General features: G+C 37.8%; 1 protein-coding gene across 1 annotated transcript in view; it reads right to left on the reverse strand.

Annotated features, from left to right (window-relative positions):
• dnr1 (E3 ubiquitin-protein ligase defense repressor 1) overlaps window positions 1-23,493 on the reverse strand; it is a 158,722-nt gene that overhangs the window by 19,857 nt on the left and 115,372 nt on the right. Inside the window, exon 2 of the mRNA XM_018537653.1 lies at window positions 8,791-8,987. Within this exon, the coding sequence (XP_018393155.1) occupies window positions 8,791-8,987 (197 nt within the window). The remainder of the gene's footprint in view (window positions 1-8,790; window positions 8,988-23,493) is intronic.

The following is a 23,493-nucleotide window of genomic DNA, read 5'->3' on the forward strand; positions in this document are numbered from 1 at the left end:
AGAGAGAGAGAGAGAGAATTGATGAAACTCGGGGAAAACGGAGCTTCAGAAGCGAGACGTGGTTGTTATTTGTTTTAACTTCAACGTATCAGACGGGAAATGCACACGCGACGTATCTTCGCAAGATTTGCTTTGAATGACGGAATGGTACTCGAATACGCGAATGCATCTCGACGACACGCGAAGAGAATTTTCCGCGCAATAACGAATAGTCCAACACTCTTCTGCGATTTTATTTTACAATCATTTTGCGCTTGTTAAAAGCTTTATTCAAATGTACGTGAGATGACGTTCTGGCAAATGCGGCGTAATAAATTTAAGCATAAAGCGCCGCTAATTAACGCGAACCATATACGCACTGGCGTTCAGCGAATTTAACTAAAATTTATTTAAAGAATTACCACGTGACGGAGTAATATTTCATTTAATTTCTCGCGGTACGCGCAGCGACACATGCTCGAGTCTTTAACCCACCACCCAGCAAGGTTGATTTACAAACGACTAACTCCCTGAATTATGTCGTCCCTCGCTAATGAACCCGCCATCTCCTGCGAGCTCCGCCACCTCTCGCATACAGCCGGGGACAAATCTCTTCCGAGCAGGATGGTACTCGAAAACGTATCCGCCATCACGCGATGCGTCGTAAACGCATTAACGTGCGACTTAAGATTGACGCTGCGAGCTTTTCGAAAGGCAAGCCGACAGTGAAGAGAGACGCAATCGTAGAAGTTAAGAGCCAACCAGAGAGTTTGAGATGCCGTACATTAGAATGTGACACATAAGAAAAATGTGCAGCTCAGTAAAAAATTTTACTGAGCTGAATTATATATAATACACGTGGAACTGCCAAAGTTGTCATCATTCCATGGCCGTAAAAAAATTTAACTGCGGAAAAAATGCTGAGAGAATGATACAGTTGGAATAGAGTTCGCTGATTGAAATGCAAAGAGATAAAAAATTCGATGAACCAAAAACTTTCTCGTGTAAAAAGTTAAAGGATTTTATTCCCGTAATGGTTAATAAAATGACGTGCATAAAATTTAAATTTTTGTTAAATTAATGTTCTAAAAAATTCACCGCATGTATGTTAGGTGAAATATTCTCTTTTATTCTCTTTCAACATCTCTAAATGTCTGAGGTAAATTCCGCCGATAGGAGAAGCAATGTATCTCATCTTGATAGATTTTGATATGCGACTTCTTGACGGTGAAATATAAAATCATTGAATATATTATCAGCAAAAATATATTTATTTTTTAATATTTTACGACAAATATCCCACACTGCATTGTCACGAAATTTGATTTATATTTTTAAAACGTTCTCTCTCTCTCTCTCTCTCTCTCTCGAATTTCGTCTCCTTGTTGCCACTGCTACGTTCTCGATTCTTTGTTACATTGCCGTGCTATTTCGCCCTTTTAGTGTGCGACACATGCACTCGCATCCTTTCCTCTCTCTCTCACCCTTTCCGCTGCGCGATTATCTGTTCGATTTCCTCGGCCGAAAGTTTTTCCAAGCCGTTCTCTCAATGTTGCGCGCAGCCGCTTTTACTTGAATGCGCGTCCGTTGTACACTTTTATTTTTATTTTATCGAACGTACACTTCAGTGTTATCCGCCCCCCTGGCGTTCAGCCCACCCTTCTTTTTCGAAAATCGGCGGTCGGTGAGTTTTGCCTCGTGCGAAAAGCTCGGCGAAGAGGATCGAGCGATCGGAGCTACTGGACAAAAGGGAGACCAAACTGAAAAAGCCAAACTTCCATACTGCTGTAAAACACTTGCGCAGCGTTTCGTGCAAGATCCATGATTTTGCTCTTCTTTATAACTTGCGTTTCTAACGCTTCAATGGTCACTCGAAAGATTAACGGCAGCGTAAATATAGATGCAGTTATTTCACGTCTTAAGAAGTGCTCTCTCTCTCTCTCTCTCTCTATATATATATATATATATAGCCACAAATGATTGTCGTCTATCCTCGTTTACCGATTGGAAGCGTAATTAATAGCGAATCATTATTCATAGATTTACGTTTCGCGAAACCACAATAGGGCTTCTTGTGAGGAATTAGCATATATTGTGGGAGATTCGTAGATTCGTGAAACTACGCTTATTCATCAAATAATGGCCGGCTATGAATACCACTGTTAGGTATAGTTCGTCCGGTCGACTGTTTCGCTCTTGTCAAACCCGGATTAGTGAACGGAATATCATTGAATATACATATACACATATATATATATGCTACGCTTATATGATATTAATGCTATACAAATATTAATATATTAATGAATAAAATATTTCTGAATTCACTCGTTTATTTAAACATTATCACAACTGTATAAAAAATAACTATGAAATAAAATAATAACGGAGATACGTAAATATAGAAATGCGACTTTCAATTTCCGATGTTTCTTATTCAAATGTTAAGACTTCGATCTTCTTGAATTTTTGCGCACGAATTATTAGCACTATGTCGCAAGTTTGCGATGAGAAAAAAGGTTTGCTCGCGAGCGCGATGAACTCGAATTTCTTCCTTTGTAGCGTTCCCGTTTCTGACGCCGTCGCACGCCGGCGACATTTTTCTTTTCATCAGAGTTAAGCCGTATCCGGGCGAGAGATAAAACTTATAATTTATAACACGTAGCACATGCCGCGCTACTGGCCTTTTTCCACGCGGCGTGGACGGTCGCGAACGCAATTTTAGACGGGGAATAATATTTTTTTTTTGCAAATACATACAGACGATAAAAAACGGCTGTTTCCTGTCCGAGCGTTTTTTGTCGATTGGTTTTTTTATATCCGCACAAGCAAAAGCGCGGGACATATATATTTTATTTTATTCTGTTTATTACTGCTACGGAAATGTTTGTTTAACTTTTAGAAGGTATTTTTTTTCAATGCTACGTTAAAACGTGTAATCGCAAATTTGTAGTATTTTAACAATTTTAGCGCTGTTTGATATTTATTTGATGTTACAGATTTTAATGCACACTCATATATATGAGCATTTCTATGTATTTCCTAAGTATTTTTATATATCATATGTATTTTCATCGAAATATCAAAGTCATACTGATTCTGGTAGTCCCATTGATCATAAAAATTGCGAATGTCATGTCCTATAGTGTCGAAATAAACTTTAAATAAAGAGTAGAGTGCTAGTAAAAAGCATTTGTGATTCGGATGTAAATATTGAAATACAGATGTAAAATTGTAATATATATAGTCTCCTCATACATGCGAATAATGGTCTATATAAATTTAGATAATGTACTAACAGCTAAAATATCAAATTTGCATATCGAATAGTTAAATTTACATACAGGAATGTTAATAACGATTGTAGTTCTCATGTTATTTTTTTATAATTTCTCAATTGACATTTACGTAATTATTTACGAACATATTACGAGCAAATAATAATTAATGGAATAATAACTTTCTCAAAGAAATCCAAAATATCCAATCAAATAATATTTACGGTAAACTCATAAATTGCTGTGTTCTCTTATAAATATTTGAATTAATTAGAACCATGATTTTATCAATTGCTAAAAGAGACGATATTGTTTGTAATCCTTGACTTTCGAGAATATTCTCCTCAAACGCAAATCCTCGGGATCTTCGTGGTGCGAGCGAAATGACGAATGACTTGCGCTTTATAGTATTCTTATGAGAAGTTGTAATTCTGCGGATTAACTATGAGTTCCGACTGCCTCGGATACGGAAACACTTTGTCTTTATCAACGTCGCGACTTCGCGGTCGGAAGAAATGGGCTGCAGCGATCTCTCTCTCTCTCTCTCTCTCTCTCTCTCTCTCTCTCTCTCTCACCGTTGCGACGTATGATAGACGATCCTGCCGGCGACATTTCGCTAATGTAGAGTGCAATGCGAATTAATAAGAACGGAACGATGGAGTTTCGCTCCTCAATCTATCCGTGGCATAAACTCGAAGGTACGAACCCGACAGGCGGCGTTCATTGAAATTTCGCAGCAAATCATTATTACGAAATTAATTGCGCAGTCCGTTAATTTTCGCTGTAATGTCTCAGTCGTAAAATATGGATATAGCAATTTCCAACGCGCTGTATTTTTAATCATCGATCACGCGGCGATGCGATAATGGCGAGGCGTGTCACTTCGCGCCCGTATATCTTCCTAAAATTTACGGGCGAAATGTGACGGGAAAGTCGTGACGTCGTTGCAAACGAAATGTAGATCGCCGATAAATCAAACGCGAGCGCCGAGTATGAAGCGACGGACAGAGGTCCGAATTTCCGATCGGAGAATCGTATTTTTGTTAGCGGACAAAAATGCAGATCGATAAATCACAAGCAAAGTCGATAGCGCCAAATAATTAACGTGATACCGCGTGATTTATATCTTGTGATAAAATATGATGATGAAGTATTCTAAGTAAAAGAAAAATCAATCTCGTTTCGCAACGTTATTGAGTTTTTACGAAATTTTCTGTGCTTTTTAGAAAATAACAGTCGTAGATGAAAATATCGCTGCTAAAAGTAACGAGCTTAACGTGACTCGAAATAAATGAAATATCAATCAAATAAACAAAAATAAATTCGCGAACAGTTAATTCCGGCGACTTGTAAATTATTAACACGTCAGTCACCAGCTTCTCGTCCATGCAGTAATACTGTGAGACAAAAATAATAGAACATGTATTCACGATGTAAAAATAAATGGTTACAACTCGATGTTGCTTGGCTGATCACCATTAGTGTCTGCACCATTCTACAAATAGGTACCTACGTGTTGGTCTCGCAAAACTTTAATGATATTCTCTCGTCTCTTTTACGAAAAGAACCGCATGAATGGCATACGGTGTAACGTAATTAAATCTGACCCACACGTCGGAATTAATTTTGTGGTATCTTATGTGGCAGCCCCGAGACAAACCCTTTTGCTCGAGCTCATGCCGTATTCCACGGATTTTACCACCGAGTATACACACGACCCTATGAGATAATCCGACTGAAATGGAAAATAAGCGCGACGTAGTAATGTCGTAATTTTGTTAGAGATTAATTCGCTTATACGTCTGCGTGTACTGGGAAGGGTCTTCGAAAGATTAATTATGATTCGCCCAAACTAAAAACTCTCACATAATAAAGACAACCTACTCGGGTTATAATAAAATAACCTACATTTTGAGTAATGATCATGATGCAATGTCGTGAAGTTCGCCTGCCAATCGCACCTGAAAGCGCAATATTAACTTGCGAGAAATGAATCCCTCGGTAGATTTCGGATTTAATTCGGTCGACGACACGGTAACGTCAAAGGACACACGTCGGAAAGGGACGTTGAAGCGTTACGGATTAAGAGGCTTCAAGAGGAGCTTGTAAAATCGGCTTTTTCGACGAGGCCGTAATCAGGCTAAGCGTAAAATTTCACTCGCGCGTACTTGTATAAAAGCGTAATTTCTTAATTAAATAAAATTCTGCTTTAATATTTTATCTATTATTAGTATGTACGTATGTATTATCAGTACATTGTGCGCAATAATTAAATAATTTAATTAAACTGGAAAAATCCTACAAATCATTTATTCTAATTGCTCCAAATTCGTATCATAATTTTATTAATCCTCGAACGTTACAGAAATTAAACGTCATTAATTTAAGTCATCAATTTATAACATTAAAGTTGAATATTTTTCAATATTCATCGGTTCACAGCGTTATAGATGTACAGACTGATTTAAAATATGACAATTCACTTTTGTTCTTTTATCGAAGTTTGGAGAGGATATTATTTCTAGTGAAAATATTTCGCAATGGGGTTGTCCAAGCATAACCATCGTGTCTTTTTCACAATGCACGTAGAGGAAGAAGGATTCGTTGCAAATTTAACGAATTACATATTGGACGAGGGAGTTCGTCACGCCAGCTGACGTAATTACAACAGCAGCGTCGCGTTACCGGTGACGAATTAATTCGCATGCCGGATGCATTACTCTTCGCGCGTTTAGCTCCACGCGGGATAATTCGAGCGACCACGATTAAATTGAAATTACGTTTCGATCCGATGAAATCTGCGGGCCGCTACTAATTACGAATACAACCTACCTGACTATATTTAATTACATTGATTCGCTAGAAATTTTCGACACGAGAGCGAGCGATTGTTGCCAGATTGTCGAGAATTTTTCTGCCTTGCAAACCGCAAAAAGCTTTAAGGACTTACAAATGATAGAGAGCATGTCGCCACTTTTCAAAGCTTAATCGTCAAAGGGAAGAATCTACCGATGCGAAATTTGGGTACCTATATATAACTACTTCTCCAAAACATAGACTAGAGTTTTAGATCGGTATTCATAGTTGGTTCTATTTCAATATTTGAAATCTGTTATTCCCTGCTCTCCTATTCCCTATTTCTTTGATTGTGCGAAATCCCTAACGGCTGCCGATATATGGAATTGTCCATTTGGTAGTCATGTATAACACAATTCAATCAGTCTCATGATTGGTCATTTGTGATGACCAATCAGAATACATAACATCGGTTCGCCTCTCTGACTAATTATTCGAGGGGTGCTTTCAATTTAGTGACACAAATCGACAAACAATATTCTATCTTTCTTGGTATATTCAGTGAGACGAAGATGACTTGTATCGACTTGTCTCATCAAATGAAAATCCCATCCCATGGCTCTAATATAAATAAATGAGTTTAGGATTTACACATCCGCAGAAAAATTGCAATTAAAATCTACCTATTCACAAACTACTTTTTCATTAAATTTTTCAGTCAAAAATTTTCATCGTCAAACGTGATCCGTTCGGTGGAAATCTACGATAAGAGAAAATTCCGTGAAAGCTCCCCAAATATTCCCTGCTCTCCACCGATGCGATTCAATTTCGTGATACAGCAATTGTATTGAGGCACAGTCGCGAAATGTCACGTATCGGGGTGGCGTCGATACAAATGCCGCGAATAATGCAAAATAAATCGCACGGCGCCGTGCATAACATTATTTACCGTGTGTCTCATGCGGAGAAGCGCACCGGTGCAGCGTGTCGATCTCGTACTCGCGCTCGAAAACACATATTCGACAACGCGATATCGCCGGATATGCAATCAGTACTCTCACGGCAACGCCAGCCAGCATGCAATTTCGTACGTGCTCGCTGCAGGATCGATGGATCGTGCGGATCGCGCTCAAGGAATCCGACTGATTGCACGAACGAACGTTCGTGCGTTCCTTCTCTTTCTCTTCTCGTCTATTTCCACCTCTTGCCACGTTTCTCTATCCCTCTCTTCCTTCCTTTCTTCCTTTCATTATTATTCTCTTTCTTTCTCCTCGAAAAGGGAAGAGCTTTTTTATGGCAAAAACAATTTTCAATTCGGACGAAAGCCTCCGTATCGTCCTTTCGCTGTTGCATTCGCACGAGTGCACTCGCGCATCGGATTACAGCGGACGCAATTCGCAACTGCCACGGAGAGTTTGCGGCGAATTTCGCTTTGAATACGCGGCGTCGTGCCGCGGTAACGAGCCAATCAGAACTTCAAACAAAACGAGTTCATGCTTTCCAGCCGAACATTCGCGACGTACCTATATTTCCCGGAGGCAGTTTCTCATTTCGCAGTTTACGATGTCGGATGTTGATTTAAAAAATACAACCGGACGGTTTTATACCTTCGTGGGATTTATTACATATATTATCATAAACTACATACAGAAAGCAATATCGTATTTGAATTCATATCGCATTAACGGAATTCGCAATCGTGTAATAGACGTTACGAAGTGAAACTTGGATTGAATTTTAAAACTAGCTTCGTGTATTAAACATTCGAGGATCGATAAAAGACACAAAAGGGTCTGAGGCTGGTGGTATCGAAAGGACTCGAAGACAATGCAAATGTCCTGTAATTAAAGCGACGACGGTAGCAAAGAGGGATTGGTCTAACTACTTCCAGTTACCGATACTGGAAATTTATTTCAAAAAAACAAAGATGGTGGGACAATTGGATTAAGAGCTCTACCAGAATTAAGAGTTTGCTAGAGGAGTCTTATTGTGAGATTATCAATTATCATGATCCCGTTAGGCATCATTGACGTCTAATAGATAATGTCGCACAGTAATCCCCGAAATAAGCTTCTGCTTGAAATCACATCGACGACGACCAATCAATCACGGGGGATCACTTGTCCGTTGAACGTGTAAACTATTCGTCCACCTAAATCTCCCGATTGTCAAGAGACGACGAACATTGCGAGCCCTTTGGGAGATTACGAGATTACATGTAGAGATCCCCCTTTAAATCCTCGTTCATGGACGACCCATAAACGCAAAACTACATTACTACGTCGTTAAACAATCATATGCAGGTACATGAAGGATAAAAGCAGTTTTGATTAACACTAGAATTGCATCGATGATATCCAGCCAATTTGCTTATAATTTTCTCTACCCTTCTTTTTAGTAGGCAATTATCTTGATATTATTTGTACAATAATGATCGTTATTATATTTACATATCATCAATTTTCTATAATAGTATATCTAATCTAATATAACCATTGAAATAATTAACAAAACCAAAATAGTATCATCGACAATTTTAGTGTTAAAACGTTCGGCCAGAAATTAATGATATTTACGTACCGCAGATAATTACTATTTCAAACGTTTTATAACTGTTTACGTATCTAAGTCGTTAAAGATATATTTACGAATTGTTCTTAAAATATCTGAATCTATTCAGTCGCGACAAATATTTGAACAAATAATAGTTCAGCTCGTGCTGATTAATTTTCCTTACCTGGTGGCTTCCTGCAGCAACAGGTGAGGCGGTACCCAAAACTTAACCCTCAGAGCGAATCTTAGAGGCGCTACACCACCGCCAGTCTGCCGCTCTATGGGGTTCCTTAGATTCAACCAGAGTTCTTCGCCCTTCGCATTTTGATACTTCAGACCGAAGTAGTCGCACTCCTTACTGACTCCCAGGCAATCGCAAGCCTGCAAACAAATCAATCGATGTATGATATTCTTCTCTCACGTCATCGCTAGAGCGTGTTTTCGCCATAACTACATCTTTCAAATAAACTGAATCGATCGCACCAAACGCGCTTTTTCACAAATCGGCTTGCTCTCGGGATACGACCCAAATTTTCAAACGACCCACTACATCTCTTCGGTTTAGCGTCTATAATTAATCGTTGATCCGCGACACTTCGATCGATTAATCCGCACGGGATTCTCTGGCGGGCGAATCCGGGAGGCAAACAAATCGCCAGCAATAATTTAGAAAGGTACAGTACGCGTGGGGCACCACCGACCGCGCACAGATATCGCGGAAAAGCGCGCCATGGAGTCATTAAAAGCACCACCGTTCCGCGCCTCTCCTCTGCCGTCTCATTTCCGGCACGGCCGTCTCGTTTCCCCATTCTTGTTGGTAATTTTTCCTCACCGCGGTCGCCGTAATTGCGAACCGGCAAAAAGAATCACGATCGAGATAGCTAACGTATGCAATTAAATCAAGCGTGTTGCTTGTATAGTACACTTGCAATTATTTTGCCTGGAACGTAACGATTACTCGAATCTTTCAGACTGCCGCTTTTCGAAAAGTGAAACTGCAATGCCAGTCGAATGGTAACTTAAAATTATATACAATAAAATATTTGTATTTTTCTTTTATATTTCATTTGGATTTTCTTGAGTATATAACAAGGAATAATAATAAAACCAAGTCGCTTGTTTCGCAAGCTTAAAGATATCAAAATTATTTCATTTCTACGATTCCACAGAGAAAGACTCTATTTTTCCATCCTTTGTATTATTTTACTGTTATGGATCTTTTTATTTAATAAATTGCTTAATGGATTCAATTCAACTAAATTTTTTTCTGATAGCGATTCCCGTTGGCGATTTGAGAAGTAAAAATTTCACGCAAAGTTTTTCAATATTCATTATTAGATATATTGAATTGAGAGACGACTAAAAAGCATTCCGGATAAATTCTTAATAAGCAGCAGTCTTTTCCATTTGTCCATGCATTCTATACTATCGAAGGATTCTATTCATCCGCGGCTCGGTTCATTCTACATTATAAAATCGATATTCACGGTGATATCGGCGATCGCATTTTTATCGTAAATTATACCTTTAGCGCGTCGCTCGACCGGCGTTATTGCCAGCTATTATATCCGTTATTTACGCCGCGCGAATAAATGCCGCAAACGGCGTTGGAAAAATCGTTAAAAACATTACGGAAAGCGACACGTGACGCGCTTGTCTCTGATCTGCAACATCGATCTCACTATTTAAATTGCGCGTTCCTGTCGCAGCAATAGCTCGTCTTCTTGAATAAATCATAGAGTGCAGTTCTAAAAAAAAACTCTCGTTCAAAAAAACTCGTAAAAAATTGCGGAAAATTTGCATGGCTCATCTCTGAAAGTCATAGCTGATAATAATTATCATATTGCTCACATAGTCTGATTGACCTAGATAAGATAATTTCGTGCGTTGCACTTTCGCCCATGGATAGAAGCGTTTTAATTTATTTACCATAACGCGACCGCGTAATTTCTTCTAATAAACGACACACTAATAAATTCATCCAGCGACACGATCGGTAATTGACCGTACGTGGTGCGGTTATGCGTTAAAAATATCTACGCGATATATTAAATCGTAGTAGCTAGGATCAAATTGTGAAATATTAAATTACTGATAAAAAAGAAAAAATGGTCGATATATCGCAAAAATTTGACACAAACGAAACAGCCGGGAGGCTAAGTGGATTTGCACACAGTATCAGCGAACTATAGAGAATAACCAATGTTACAACCAATCGATTATTTCTATATAGTTGAATGTGTGTATAGTATATATACGCAATATTTATATACTATATATGAGTGATAAAATAAACTTCGAACTCTGCATGCAACTTTGACAAAGAAATAGAAAAAAATATTAAACATTTCTGCTTTCATGTTTCATGCTTCTTTAATCTATCTCGTTTCGATTCTGAAAATATTTGTTATACTGAAATTACAGTTACTATGCGCCGAAAATTTCCGTTCACCGCAACATTTAATATAACGCGCCACCAAGTTTCTAAAAAATGTTTTTAAAATATAGCAAGATTGATGGGCCAAAAATAGAGGCTATTATTATTTCTATCATGTTGACAGAGTGCCATTTAAGCCTCTTAATGTCAGCAAGTGATACATGCTTTGACGATACAAATAAACATTTTATTGGTTGTTATTGATGGATGGTCGATTTTATTAGATTAATAATGATATCGACACCCAGCAAGTAGCGAAGGTAAAATATCAATGTTAAAAATCCAGTTGTCGATGAAGAAGCATCAATACTTTCTATATCTAATATTAAGGGCAAAAGTTTCCAGAGAAGTATTACGGGTGTTGCGAATTTTCGTAACGGTTCTCTTTCTCTCTCTCTCTCTCTCTCTCTCTTTCTTTCTTTCTTTCTTTCTTTCTTTCAGAAGACCGGATTTTCAAGATATACCGATGTTACGAGCAAACTCGGTCACGTGCGTTGTGATAAGGGAAATTCACGGAGAATGCTCGCGCTCGTTGTCCCTGCGGTAATTTATCGTACCAGGCCAGCGATGTCAGCCGTGCGGTGGCTTTTTCCGGAAGTAGAAGTGCACAAAAACGAATAGCCGGCTGACGATGAGTGTCATCCGTTTTGGATCCATCCCTCGCGGCGTCGCGACGCGATGTGTCACGATCGCATCAGAATGACACGATGAGGGAATATATTTGTTCTTGTAATTCAGAATACGTCGCATCAATCGTAATTGGCTCCAATTGCATAGAAGGAAAAATTCCTTCACTTCCTCCTTATGCTTCTTTCTTACGTCTGTTTTATGTTAAATATAGAAAATATAAATTTGAAGGATAGAATTATTACACGTTATCTCTTTCTCTCTTCCTCATCTTCAGTTTCTAGCTAAACACTATGTGATAAATAGAACAATTTAATAAAATTTATTATATATTTTCTTGCGTAGCCAGTTAAATTATTAAATACAAAGCGTAGTAATTAATTTTCTAAACAAAATATTTTTAAACAAAATTGATATAAACTGTCTATTCCCACGAATGTTGCACGTTGATATGCCTTTTGATCCCGTGAACGTGACGCATGACGTGCGGTTTCGCTTCTCTTTATACTACGAGACGAAACCACACAATGACGTGATTGGCGACGCCTGAATTGTAGATCCGTAGACAAACACAGTTCGAGAACGAAATTTATTATTCAGCGAGGCCTTATACGTTTACCGAAGTATTTCGGGAAAAATGTTGCAGCCCAGTTTTAGATGAACACCAGAAGATTTATTCAAACGGAACAAAACAGTCTCGTTCCAACCATTGTGCGCTTCAAGAACGATCATCTATTTCTATTTCTCTTCCTCGAGATATCCTTTGAAAGATATCAAACGATTCTCGAGAATTACATGCAGTGCGGCAGAATAACGATATCGGTTCTCATAATTGATCGCTCGTGACTATACTTTATGTCTCTTAATGATCTTTTTTGTCGTCGTTAAGTATATTAAATCGACGTTGACAAAATTCAATTAAGCATCGATAAAAATAGAAAAACTTGATTAATATTTGACTGATTATATATAATTATATATATATAATAAAGAAAAAAAATTTTCAATTTTTTTTAGAAAATGACAGCGACAGTGAGAAAATTGGATGATTACTAAATCATAGCGTATAGTGATTAATGATCGACCGTCAGTCGTCTACAAATAATCAATATATTCTGCGAAATATTGAAGTCTTCATTATTGGATAAGTCAGCAATTGCTCCTCTAGTGTTCCGCGTAAGACCACAAACGGGACGCAAGGCAACTTCCCCTTGTTTGTCCATTCTTGATTGCGTCGTGAATCTATAATAGGTCAGAACGTTTCTCGCCGAACGTGCAATAAAAATTACAAACGCAAAACTTTATCTGTATATTTTTATCGTTCACCGAAGTTGTTTGCATCGTCTACTATTCGATGAAGACTTCAGCGTGTCTATGAGCATTTCTCTCTCTCTCTCTCTCTCTCTCTCTTTCTCGTTGGGAAAAGTTTCCTCACATTATTTCGCCGTTGGCTCTCACCGGGTTCGTATAAATTTTTGCGCCGCGGGTCGACTTTTGTACAGCTTCCAGAAATGATTATGTAAATTCCCGAGAGTGAATTGCACGCTCTATTTGATCATGAGTATTTAATCAAGTACCGATACAAAAGTGCCATGCCAAAAAATATTTTTGCAAAGTAAGTCTATTGGAAAAGGTTTGACTTTTAGAAAAAAAAAACATGAGAACGAGAAAATAAAAAAAATTTGCAGCAATTTGAGTATCTACAATTAAATATCTAAAAAAATGTGGCGAAATCAATGATATTATTTCTATAATATCTAGGAATTGTTTTACGCCAAATATAAAAAAAATCGTAACTAATAAATTTATTATTGTAACGTGAAGAATGCGACTCTCATCGTATTTGTTCTCACAATGTATTTGTTAAAGTATAAAGATAAAGCGATATTATCATCGATAATACTCGCTATCTAATTCAATGTGTTTTACGCATCTGCTTGTGCGCTTTCGCCGTTGCAATTTTTCACTATTTGCCTCGTTCGAGAATAAAACGACATAATAGCCGATCGGTAAATCAGTCCCTAGGTACTTCAAAGACTCCAGCATGTGCAATTTCCATGCGTGCCTATACGAGCTCGTCCGCGCGCGATTATACTGGCAGTCGATTTTTCAACCAATTCGCATATCGCAGTTCCTTTGATCCTGGTTTTATGAACATATAACCTGTATTTTTATGAGCGTCAGTCATCGGATCAAATGTATCGACGCGTTATGCAGAGTGGCTCGATCGTCGCTGCTTGCGAATAGTGGAAGTAATATGAAAATTTCCTAATTTCCGTTTGATCAAATTAATACTGTGTAATCTTTTGATTAAAATATGATCTAATTAATATCTACGTACCGTTTCGCACACGAATATGCAAAGTCAGTAATAATTTTAAAGTTCGCAAAGTACGTACGATACATTTTCCGACTTGCTTCGTATAAGACAATATATTAGAGAATTAATGAAGAATAACGTAATATTGAAATGGATGTGCAGAGAGCATACGCCGCTGCAACTGCTTTTCCTCGCTGGCATGAGAATGACATACGATTTCTCCATTAAACTTTCAAGTAGAAATGAAGCAGAGAAGCATTGGACGATATTTCATTATTCTAATTAGTTACCCAATTACGTCCGATGAATATTTTATTTATGCTAGGATCTACGTGACAAATGTATTATGTTGTCACAGACACAAGCTTGACACTTTACATTTTATTATGTTTTACACTTATTTGGGTTAATATTATACTTGATGATATGCAAAATAACGAGATAAAATAAATGATTAATTACTAAAAGCGTATTTGTATCGCATATTTAATATTTCTCTTTATTTTCTTTAACATTTCTCTGATTTTAATCATCAATTGCGTATATTAAATAGATACAGTATGAATAAAATACAGACTTTACCAGTTGGTATCACATCCTCTGATCAATAATATTAATCGACGATAATTTATTAACGAAATGCGTCCAGTAATTATTGTAAAAAAATGATAAATATTTCAACGAAATACAAATACGCTCGTAAATCCAATTCTGCCGATTATTTCAATCTGTCATAGAGAAGCTGATAGGATATCTTCCATCCTCATATCTATACATATTGCACTATTAGATTGCTCAATTTTACTGGCACATACAGTACGCACGGAGATGTTCGCAATCAAAGTTTGCAAGACGCGAGAGAGGCATCTTTGCCTCCCGTCTTCATCTGCATTCCAGTTTCACGCACGACATGCCATAATAACCCTTCATAAATACGTAAACGTGCACTCGCGCTGTTCTAACTTTCCCGTCGGACTTTCTAGGTTTATAATTATATTTTGCCGTGTGTAATCGCTAGTGAAAACTAATGATTTTTTCCGCGAACGCATCTCGAATAGTGGTGCATCTTGATGCGACACGCATCGCTATTCGTATATGATAAGCGAATGTGCACGCGGCGACTTGTTCACTTTTCATGAATATTCAAGCATCGCGATGCCAGTGGCGGTGGCGGTAGCTCGTTCTGAAAAATCGTCGACATAACTTTCGCAGAGACGTGCTTCTGCGTGCTCTAACGTCCGCGTTATAACTGCCACGGTGATTTAATCGTATTCACGATTAAACGTGCACGATTAAATTTGTGAGTCAAACACGACGATTACATTCGGCTAATTTAACTACTGTCACAGGGCCAATTTTATTCCAATGGGATTATTATATAATTATTGCGTTAATTAAATAGCCGTCAAAAATAGAACGTAAGGGAAATATTTAACGGAGAGGATAATCATCACGTGCACGCGAGAGTGGACATGCGTTATGATTTAAACGAAACAATTTGCATACGTCGCGCCATAATTAATATTATATCTCGCCCATGAGCGAATCATCATGAGTGGATTCGTTAATTCAACAGAGAATTCCAAAGTAAACAAACTTTATTATTGCGGTCCATGCCAACCGTGATGGAATTTGCGTTAGCGAATTAATCCGCGCCTGTTGGCGCTTCAACGCAAGGGAATCGAGAAAAAAGCGAGTCTCGACGTAACAAGCAGAGAAATTTCACCCGCGGATTGCGCCCCGTACATGTAACTTCGGCTGCACCACGTGAATTGCATTGCGTTAAAGCCGTGCGCGGTTTTGGATTACGCGGCTCGCAAAGGTCAACTTCGTTTTTCAGTTTGATTGCAATCGCGGTGGATTCAACGCGCGCGCGCGCGCAGAGATGCAAATTGCAGTTGCACCGGTGGAAGTTACGAGCATGTCGCGAAATTAAATTTCTGCGCGTTAAACTCGTTCGGTATTATAATCTCGTGGCACCGCCCCACACCGTGGGGTTCCAGCCTCTCTCGTGCGTGCTTCTTCCGCGCCATGGGTGTACGTACATGTGTATGCGTGTGTTGCATAATGGCCAAGTTCGACGTTTATGAGTTTCTTACTTTTAATGCGATTTATATAAGCGGCACAATATAGCCCCATACAGCGTAGTGTAATATTCATTATTATGCATAATATGAATATCAACCTCGTTCTAAAAATACAGCAAAGTCAATGTATAACCGTATGTATACATATATCACCACAAAAAATTCAATATGCTTAGTACTAATAAATTATCCATTTATAGATTGATGGAAATCTATGGGCGGATCGTACGTTAAATACACACAGAACGTTACGGCGGTACGTAATTCAAACGTATCTATGCGAGTTCCCTCAGGAGAAGACAAGAATTGCTACGCGCTATTCGGTTGTGTACGTTACGTAAGAGCATTCAGGGTTGATTAACGGATGCGCATATTGCCTAGCGGATATGCAAGTGACGCGACACGGATACGTCAACTACGTGTCGGGTAATAAATTCAACCGAGCCTAGAATGTGTTTTCTGTTAAACAACTGATGCTACCTCCGATAGACATCCAGCGAAATCGACGACAACTTTGAGGCAAAACGGTTAAAAATTCTATATAAAAAATTATATCAATATTCACCTGAGTATTCAGAATCCATTCTTATTTTTTAAAACCGTCTTAAGATGCAAATACGTTCTGTGATCAGCTTATGACATATCCTAAGACTAAGGACAGGAGCACAGATTCTTGCATAACGCATAAAGCGTAAGAAAATCAACCAGAGTCTTTTATTTCATGGAAAAGAAGGAAAGAAAGGATTTTGAATGGTGCATTTTCTTATGCATTATGCAAGACTTTGCGTGCTCTCACCTTTATACAAAATACTAATTTCTATTACCCTCTAATAATGTATACTTTAGAAGAATTAGAATATCGGCAGTACACGTAAAATTGATTTGACAACAGATAAAAAAATACAGGCGAACGAAGTGGAAACAAACGTATGCCAAATTGTGGGAGATTTAATTTGTTCTCGAATGTCTGACTAAAATAGCGGTAATAACACGAGAGAAACAATGATCTCGAGCAAAGTCAAAGTAGCTGAAATAATAGCCACGATAAGAAATGGCCTCGTGGCATTCGACGCGAGCGTTTTCGCCGTGGAAGTTGCTACGCGGGAGATTATTTTTCTACTTTTAAAGTTCACTTCCTCATCCTCCCGAAAGTTTCTCGCTCAGCTAGAGACGCAGAATCGGAGTAATATCCGGGTGATCGAATTTCCCGCGGGTTTCCTGCCTTCTTGATCTCTCCCTCAGAGATATTGCCATTCCGGGAGCATTTCCGCGCGCGTTTCTCACCGATAAATCACCGCAAAATTCTGCACTAGTCACTTCCTGATACTTTCAATATGATGGCCAAAATCACAATGTTGCTTTCTTTATTGTTCTCTTGTGCAGCTTGCGAAAGACTGTATCGTATTATGACAGATTAGAGACTCGGAAATAATATCAATTAATGAATACAAAGTTTATTATTACAGAATAAACCATTCAATTTTTTCAACAATTCGCTGTGCATTTTCATAAAACTTTTAATATTCTCAACCTCTCTCAAACTGCTTTAATTGTTGTTTCAAAGAGAGTAGAAGAGAATGGATTGGTTAAAAGCTTTCACGTCGCTAAAATACACAAGTGCGACACGTCTCGTGCACTATGCATTTCGACTAATTATAGTAATGGAAGTCCTACTGTTCCCGCGTGCTCGTTAATGTTCGTTTGATTTTCGAAAGACGAAAATGGAATATTCTGCCACCATGCATAAATGACCGCGCACGTGACGTTAAAATAGCATTTGTAATTGATAATTTGTACCAACTCTCGCAGACAGCAGCCAGCACACTCACTGGAATTAATAGCACTGTACTAAATTGACCGCACATTCGGTATATTATATATATATGATATATATATACCATTTACATCTTTTGGAGATATACAAAATAATGATTTAGACCCAATCACAACTCATGGATAACTCTTAAGTGAGGTTTCTAGAATTACAATTCCTAGAATTTCAATCGGAAAGAGATGAGAAATAAGTTGAACCTCGGTCAAGAGTTAACCGTGAGTTGTGAAACTGGACCTTAAAGCCTTACATCAATTTATTGCGTAAAACGATCGTAAAGCATCGTTTATCAAAATAATTAAAATCAGCTTGCACAATTAAGTTATTTGTTCGATACAGTTCCTACTATAAAATCTACATCTTGAAATTTATTTAATACTTATGACATACGAAAATAGCAGCTCATATCAAAATAACTTGGAAAAATTGCAGTTGATACAAGGATGAGAGAATATCCAGTTCACCGCCAGGAAAAGTGGAGAAATGAGAAAGAAAGTATTTCGTAGGAGAAAGAGTGAATTTCTATCTCGACTTTCTTGCTATATTTCTCGCTCGAAAGTCTCGCATCGAAAGAATATCGGCTGGAAATAGAGGAAATACAATAGCTATCATATGACGGTTGCGTTGTCCTGATGGACGATAGATATAAAAACAGAACTTTATATAAATACTCTCGCGTGTCAGCAATTTGTAAGTCGTTTCGCAAAATAGAAAAGGTATAAGTTGAAATATTTATTATACATACATTTAAAAAAATATTTGGATAAAGGAAGACACTTCGAAGTAGCAACGACAATTAAAAGTTGCAAAAAAAAATGATAAATGGAAAAACATATTAAAAAAGCTAACTGTAATAAAGTTGTCTCTACAAAAAGATAAAAATATTAGAAATGTTCTATTTACAACATGTCTTAATTTGTCCCTACTATTTTCTCACAAGTATACGTCTAAATAGACAAGCAGCCCGATAGCAAAATGCATTTCCAAAAGTTAATTTCAAATACATTTAAAAATGGAAAAATTGTCATGTAATTTAAATGGCAACAATTAATCAAAAAACTTATCCATTACTTAAGAGATGTCGACACATCTTTATGTCGAAGTGCGAAGGAATTGGAGGACCAGCGAGGTGCAACCGAAGACCTCTTACAAAGTCAGTATTGTTTACCGCACCGTGCTTGTAAGAGGAATTCTAGCTGTTGTTGGTTCTCAGGAGCGTCATTACGAGGAACAAAGTCTCGGACTTAAACACTATTATAAATCAACAGGTATAAATCGGAGCTTGGCAACAAAAAAGAATAAATAATTTATAGTAATGATATCAGAAAAGAAAGAGATAACTTAATAAAGTGCTTAATTAACATGTAGACACAATTTGACTATCGATTGTAAAAAGAACTAATGCATCTGAATCCGTGGACAATCTGCGACAATAAAAAGTCACGGTCGAACAATTTCCGCGAGTCAAAAAGGAAGACAATATAACGAACGACGTCCGAAAGTGAGGAACTCAGCGTACCCAACGAGCGCCCAGTTTCAAAGCGGCGCACTTTAACTGGGATATCCAGAAGGAATTCACCGAAGCTGCTTACTGCCGGCAAACTTTTCTCGCGCAGCCACATTTTTCTACGCCACCGTCCCTGCCACGTGCACGCGCGCCCGTTGCACACTCCTTACTTTTTCGTTTCTACCTCCTTTCGCGCTCACTGCTTTTCTCTCGACCCTCTCTTGACACATCCCACTTCGACTCGCTTTTACCATCCTCTCTCGTTCCTGCCAGTTTCCTTTTGTCCTGGTCGATGTTTTCGTACGAGAGCCATTTATTTGTCTGCCGTTCGTTAACCCCGACAACACCTCGATAGCCCCGAGTCAATACCAACCAAACGGCAATGCCCTTAAGTGCAACGCACGGCGTAAATCAGTAAAGTAAGAACTCTCTTTGTTTACGCGACGATCGTACGGTGTGGTCTCTGAGTCAGCACCTCGGATGCGACTACCGATCCGAGATATCGCTATACTTTGTGGCTCGATATATTCTGGATTTTCTTTTTTAGAAAGCAAACTGAAGATGTTTCAAAGTCTTTTTTTTAAGAGTCGTCCCTGTTCCTTCTTTGCCCTTATTTTATTTTATATCAACTTAACAATCATTGTAAAAAGTTAATGTAAAATTATTCTTGCGTGTAAGATCTTATCGCAGTTCAAGCGATATGATAATAGTGACGAACTGTTACAATGTTGCAAGCGCGCATACTATAATAATACTTTAAAATAAATTGATAAAGCGCGTGTCGCCTATCCGTGGAAATACGTGCAATAAAAATTATCGTACGCTTTACATCTCTCTAGACGTATGGATGCGCGTGTTCGTGCTGTTCGCAATTGTCGGCTGCACTTTCAGAACAAAATGTCAATTAGAAGCACCGGACGCTATATTTTCCACCCATAATTAACCATCCATGTACGTGTCTACGATATCTAGTCGCGAATCAGTGTAGCTTGCAAAATGTGTCAAACATTTTCACAATGTTAATTAAGCGTCTGTCAAGGCTACCTTAGCATGACGTAAATTTAAATTCTTCTTTGTGGCAAGCGCGTAATTGGGCGCAACATTTAATTTATCGGTTCAAAACCGTAAGACGAAAAATTTCTTCGACGCGTTCATTTAAATCAATCAATTGCTTTTTATAATAAATGGAGCGAAGAATGCTGAATACACCGAAATAATTAGCATTTTAATTGTATACTGCATTAAAACTTATATATGTGTATTAAAATCTATGCAGATAAATTACACGTTTCTTCAAACGATAAGCTTTAATTAATAATAATTTCATGAAAATAATTTTCAAATGTTGCTATTTCGAACGATGAAGAATATCAATGCCAAATAAACAAATATGATTTTACATGGTGCGGTACGAATATCAATTATTCTTCCTCTAATCAATATCTATATATTTTATTATGAAATTTCAACCGTAATCAATATCATATTCCATATTTATTTCAAAATGATATGCGTACATCCGCGGCAAAATTACAATTTTCTTAAAAAATTGGACGCTATTATTACTTGCAACGACAAATCAACAGTCGTATTAGACTCGATATAATACACTTCATGATTCAGACTACGTATTGCTATTTCGATATACCACAGAATATGGCGCAGTGAACCGAAACCAATAAATATAAAGCCTCACTGTACAAGATATTCTATTTCCACGTTGAATTTTCCAGTCATAACAAATAAAAAATCAATAGGTAGCTACAAAACAAAAAGATAACTTACTACTAGAATAATAAAATCAATTGTAATATTATAATAAGAATAAGGAAATAATAAAAATAATTATTCAATGTGGAAAGAAATAAAAAAGTTAAAACATTCAATCAAAACTAATAAAGAAATTATGGAATAATAAAACTAATTGTACAACAGAAAAGAACGAGAAAATTAATAGAGAAATATTTTGACATCTCATAATGATATAACTCCAAGTGTAGGAATAATAGTCCAAGACTATCGATCTTCATAATCCTGAACGAGTATTGGCTTCCAATTAGCAAAATGTCAGCTAGGATCAGTAATGCCTGAATAATTGGCCTTCGCGTATCTTCATCATGCGCGGATATCTTTTGAATTGGAATGCTTTGTCGCCGCGTTAATTAAGATAGGGCTTAGAACATCTCGTTCTCTGAGATGGCGAAGATAAAGATTCCCGTTCGCGAAGAACCGCCTCTCGTTGCTAATAGCGCACTGCGCGCAAATTCAGTAACGCCTGACTATCGATCTCATCCGCGTGCAGCAATTACGTGACTCTCTCGAAGATAGCTGTGACCGATGAATCCTCGTCGTCGAACACTTTAAACGTTCTAGAATGAATCGAGTCTACCACCCGGTAGCTCGTCACGTCGATTATTTCTGCAAGCGGCGGAGGTAATCTTTAAAGGAACCGCTGACCTCTTTCACTCGAGACACTTCATTAGCTTATATCGCCTAACGTCGGGGTTACTCACGGTCGAGGAAAAAAGCAGCGCGCGCGCGCGAGAGAGAGAGAGAGAGAGAGAGAGAGAGAGAGAGAGGAAAAGAGGGAGGGACAAAGGGAGAGATGATAAAAAAAAAGCCATCCGCCTCGTCTCGCGGAAAAGCACCGTAAATTCTTCCGCAAGAATTCTCTTCCTTCACGTGGAATCTCGAAGGACCGTGGCCTTTCGTTGGCTCCCGACGATTTCCTTTCTTCCTCGTCTTCTCGACCACGAGCAAGTGCGGAGGACGACGCTTTAATGACTGTCGCGTAATTGAGGTTTTCCAGGTACAGTGACACGGTCGGCGGCTACATCGGCACGTTCCGCAACTTTTTCGACGTTCGTTTGTTCCCGCTCGTCTACTTCCTTTTCCCGAAAAGGATGAGAAGATCGTTAGGGACCAGTGTAGCGCGCGATGATAAAAACAGGCCGGATATCCTCTCTCGCTTTTCTACCTCTGCATTTCTCGAACCTCGGCATTTACTTATCCGTCTGCCCTCGCCTCTGCCTATCTCTCCCTGAGAGAACGATGTTTATTATCCCTCAAGATATATTATTTCTCGCAATCCATTTACTAATAGCGTTTTACATGTAAAATATCATAATAATTTGTAAAAATATTTTTAACTGATATATGGTTTCATTAGCAATTCACACTGCTATTTGTGATTATATCGATATAAAAGCATTTTAACTTTTTGAAAATGAGAACGTTTTGGACGAAGTAACTTATAAAAATCTTGCTTTCTAAATGTTTATATGTATAGGGTTTTTTAGTTTCGCTAAATTTGATTCTGGTTCAGATTTTTTATTTTTGATTTCAAATTCGCATAAAACATTATCCAATGTTATGAAAATGGGGGTATGTTAAGTTAGCACCCCAACTAGAGTACTCAGGAGTTCTGATTAGAGTTCCCATTTCCTTTTGACGAGACGAAGAGTTCCCTATAGTTAATAACAAGAGTTCCGCTCAATAAACATTTTTTTTACATTTTTTAAAAATAGGGTGCTAACTTTTTATCGAATTTCGAGGTGGAATAGTTCTGAGCGGCTTAATAACTTCAATTTGCGATTGCCTAAAGTTCCTGATATGTAAAAAAAATTTTCGAATATTAACAAAAAAATTAAAAATTTTTGAAAAATTAATTTTTAGATACAATAGTTCTGATGATAATTCCTGCTTCTTTTTGATGATACGAAGAGTTCTCTATGATTTTTAATGACATATGCGCTTAATAATCATTTTTTAATAATTTTTTAAAAATGGGGTGCTAACTTTTTAACGAAATTCAAGGTCGCATAGTTCTGATCAGCTTAACAGAACTATTTTGTGAATACCTAGAGTTCTTGATACATAAAAAACATTTTTGAAGAATAATAAAGTTAAAAAAAAATAGTGGAAATCTTCGAAAATTTTTTTGAGAGTACCAAGTAGTTCTGAGTAGCTCGGATTTCTTATAGTTCGGAGTTCTGGACAGTTTTCGGCGAGTTCTGTCGAAAAGTATCAGGGCTCAAAGCGATTGGACCAATGGTTTCCGAGATATACTCTAAAAATT

The sequence above is a fragment of the Cyphomyrmex costatus genome, unplaced genomic scaffold (genome assembly GCF_001594065.2).
Source record: "Cyphomyrmex costatus isolate MS0001 unplaced genomic scaffold, Ccosl1.0 scaffold18, whole genome shotgun sequence".
Lineage (NCBI taxonomy): Eukaryota > Metazoa > Arthropoda > Insecta > Hymenoptera > Formicidae > Cyphomyrmex > Cyphomyrmex costatus.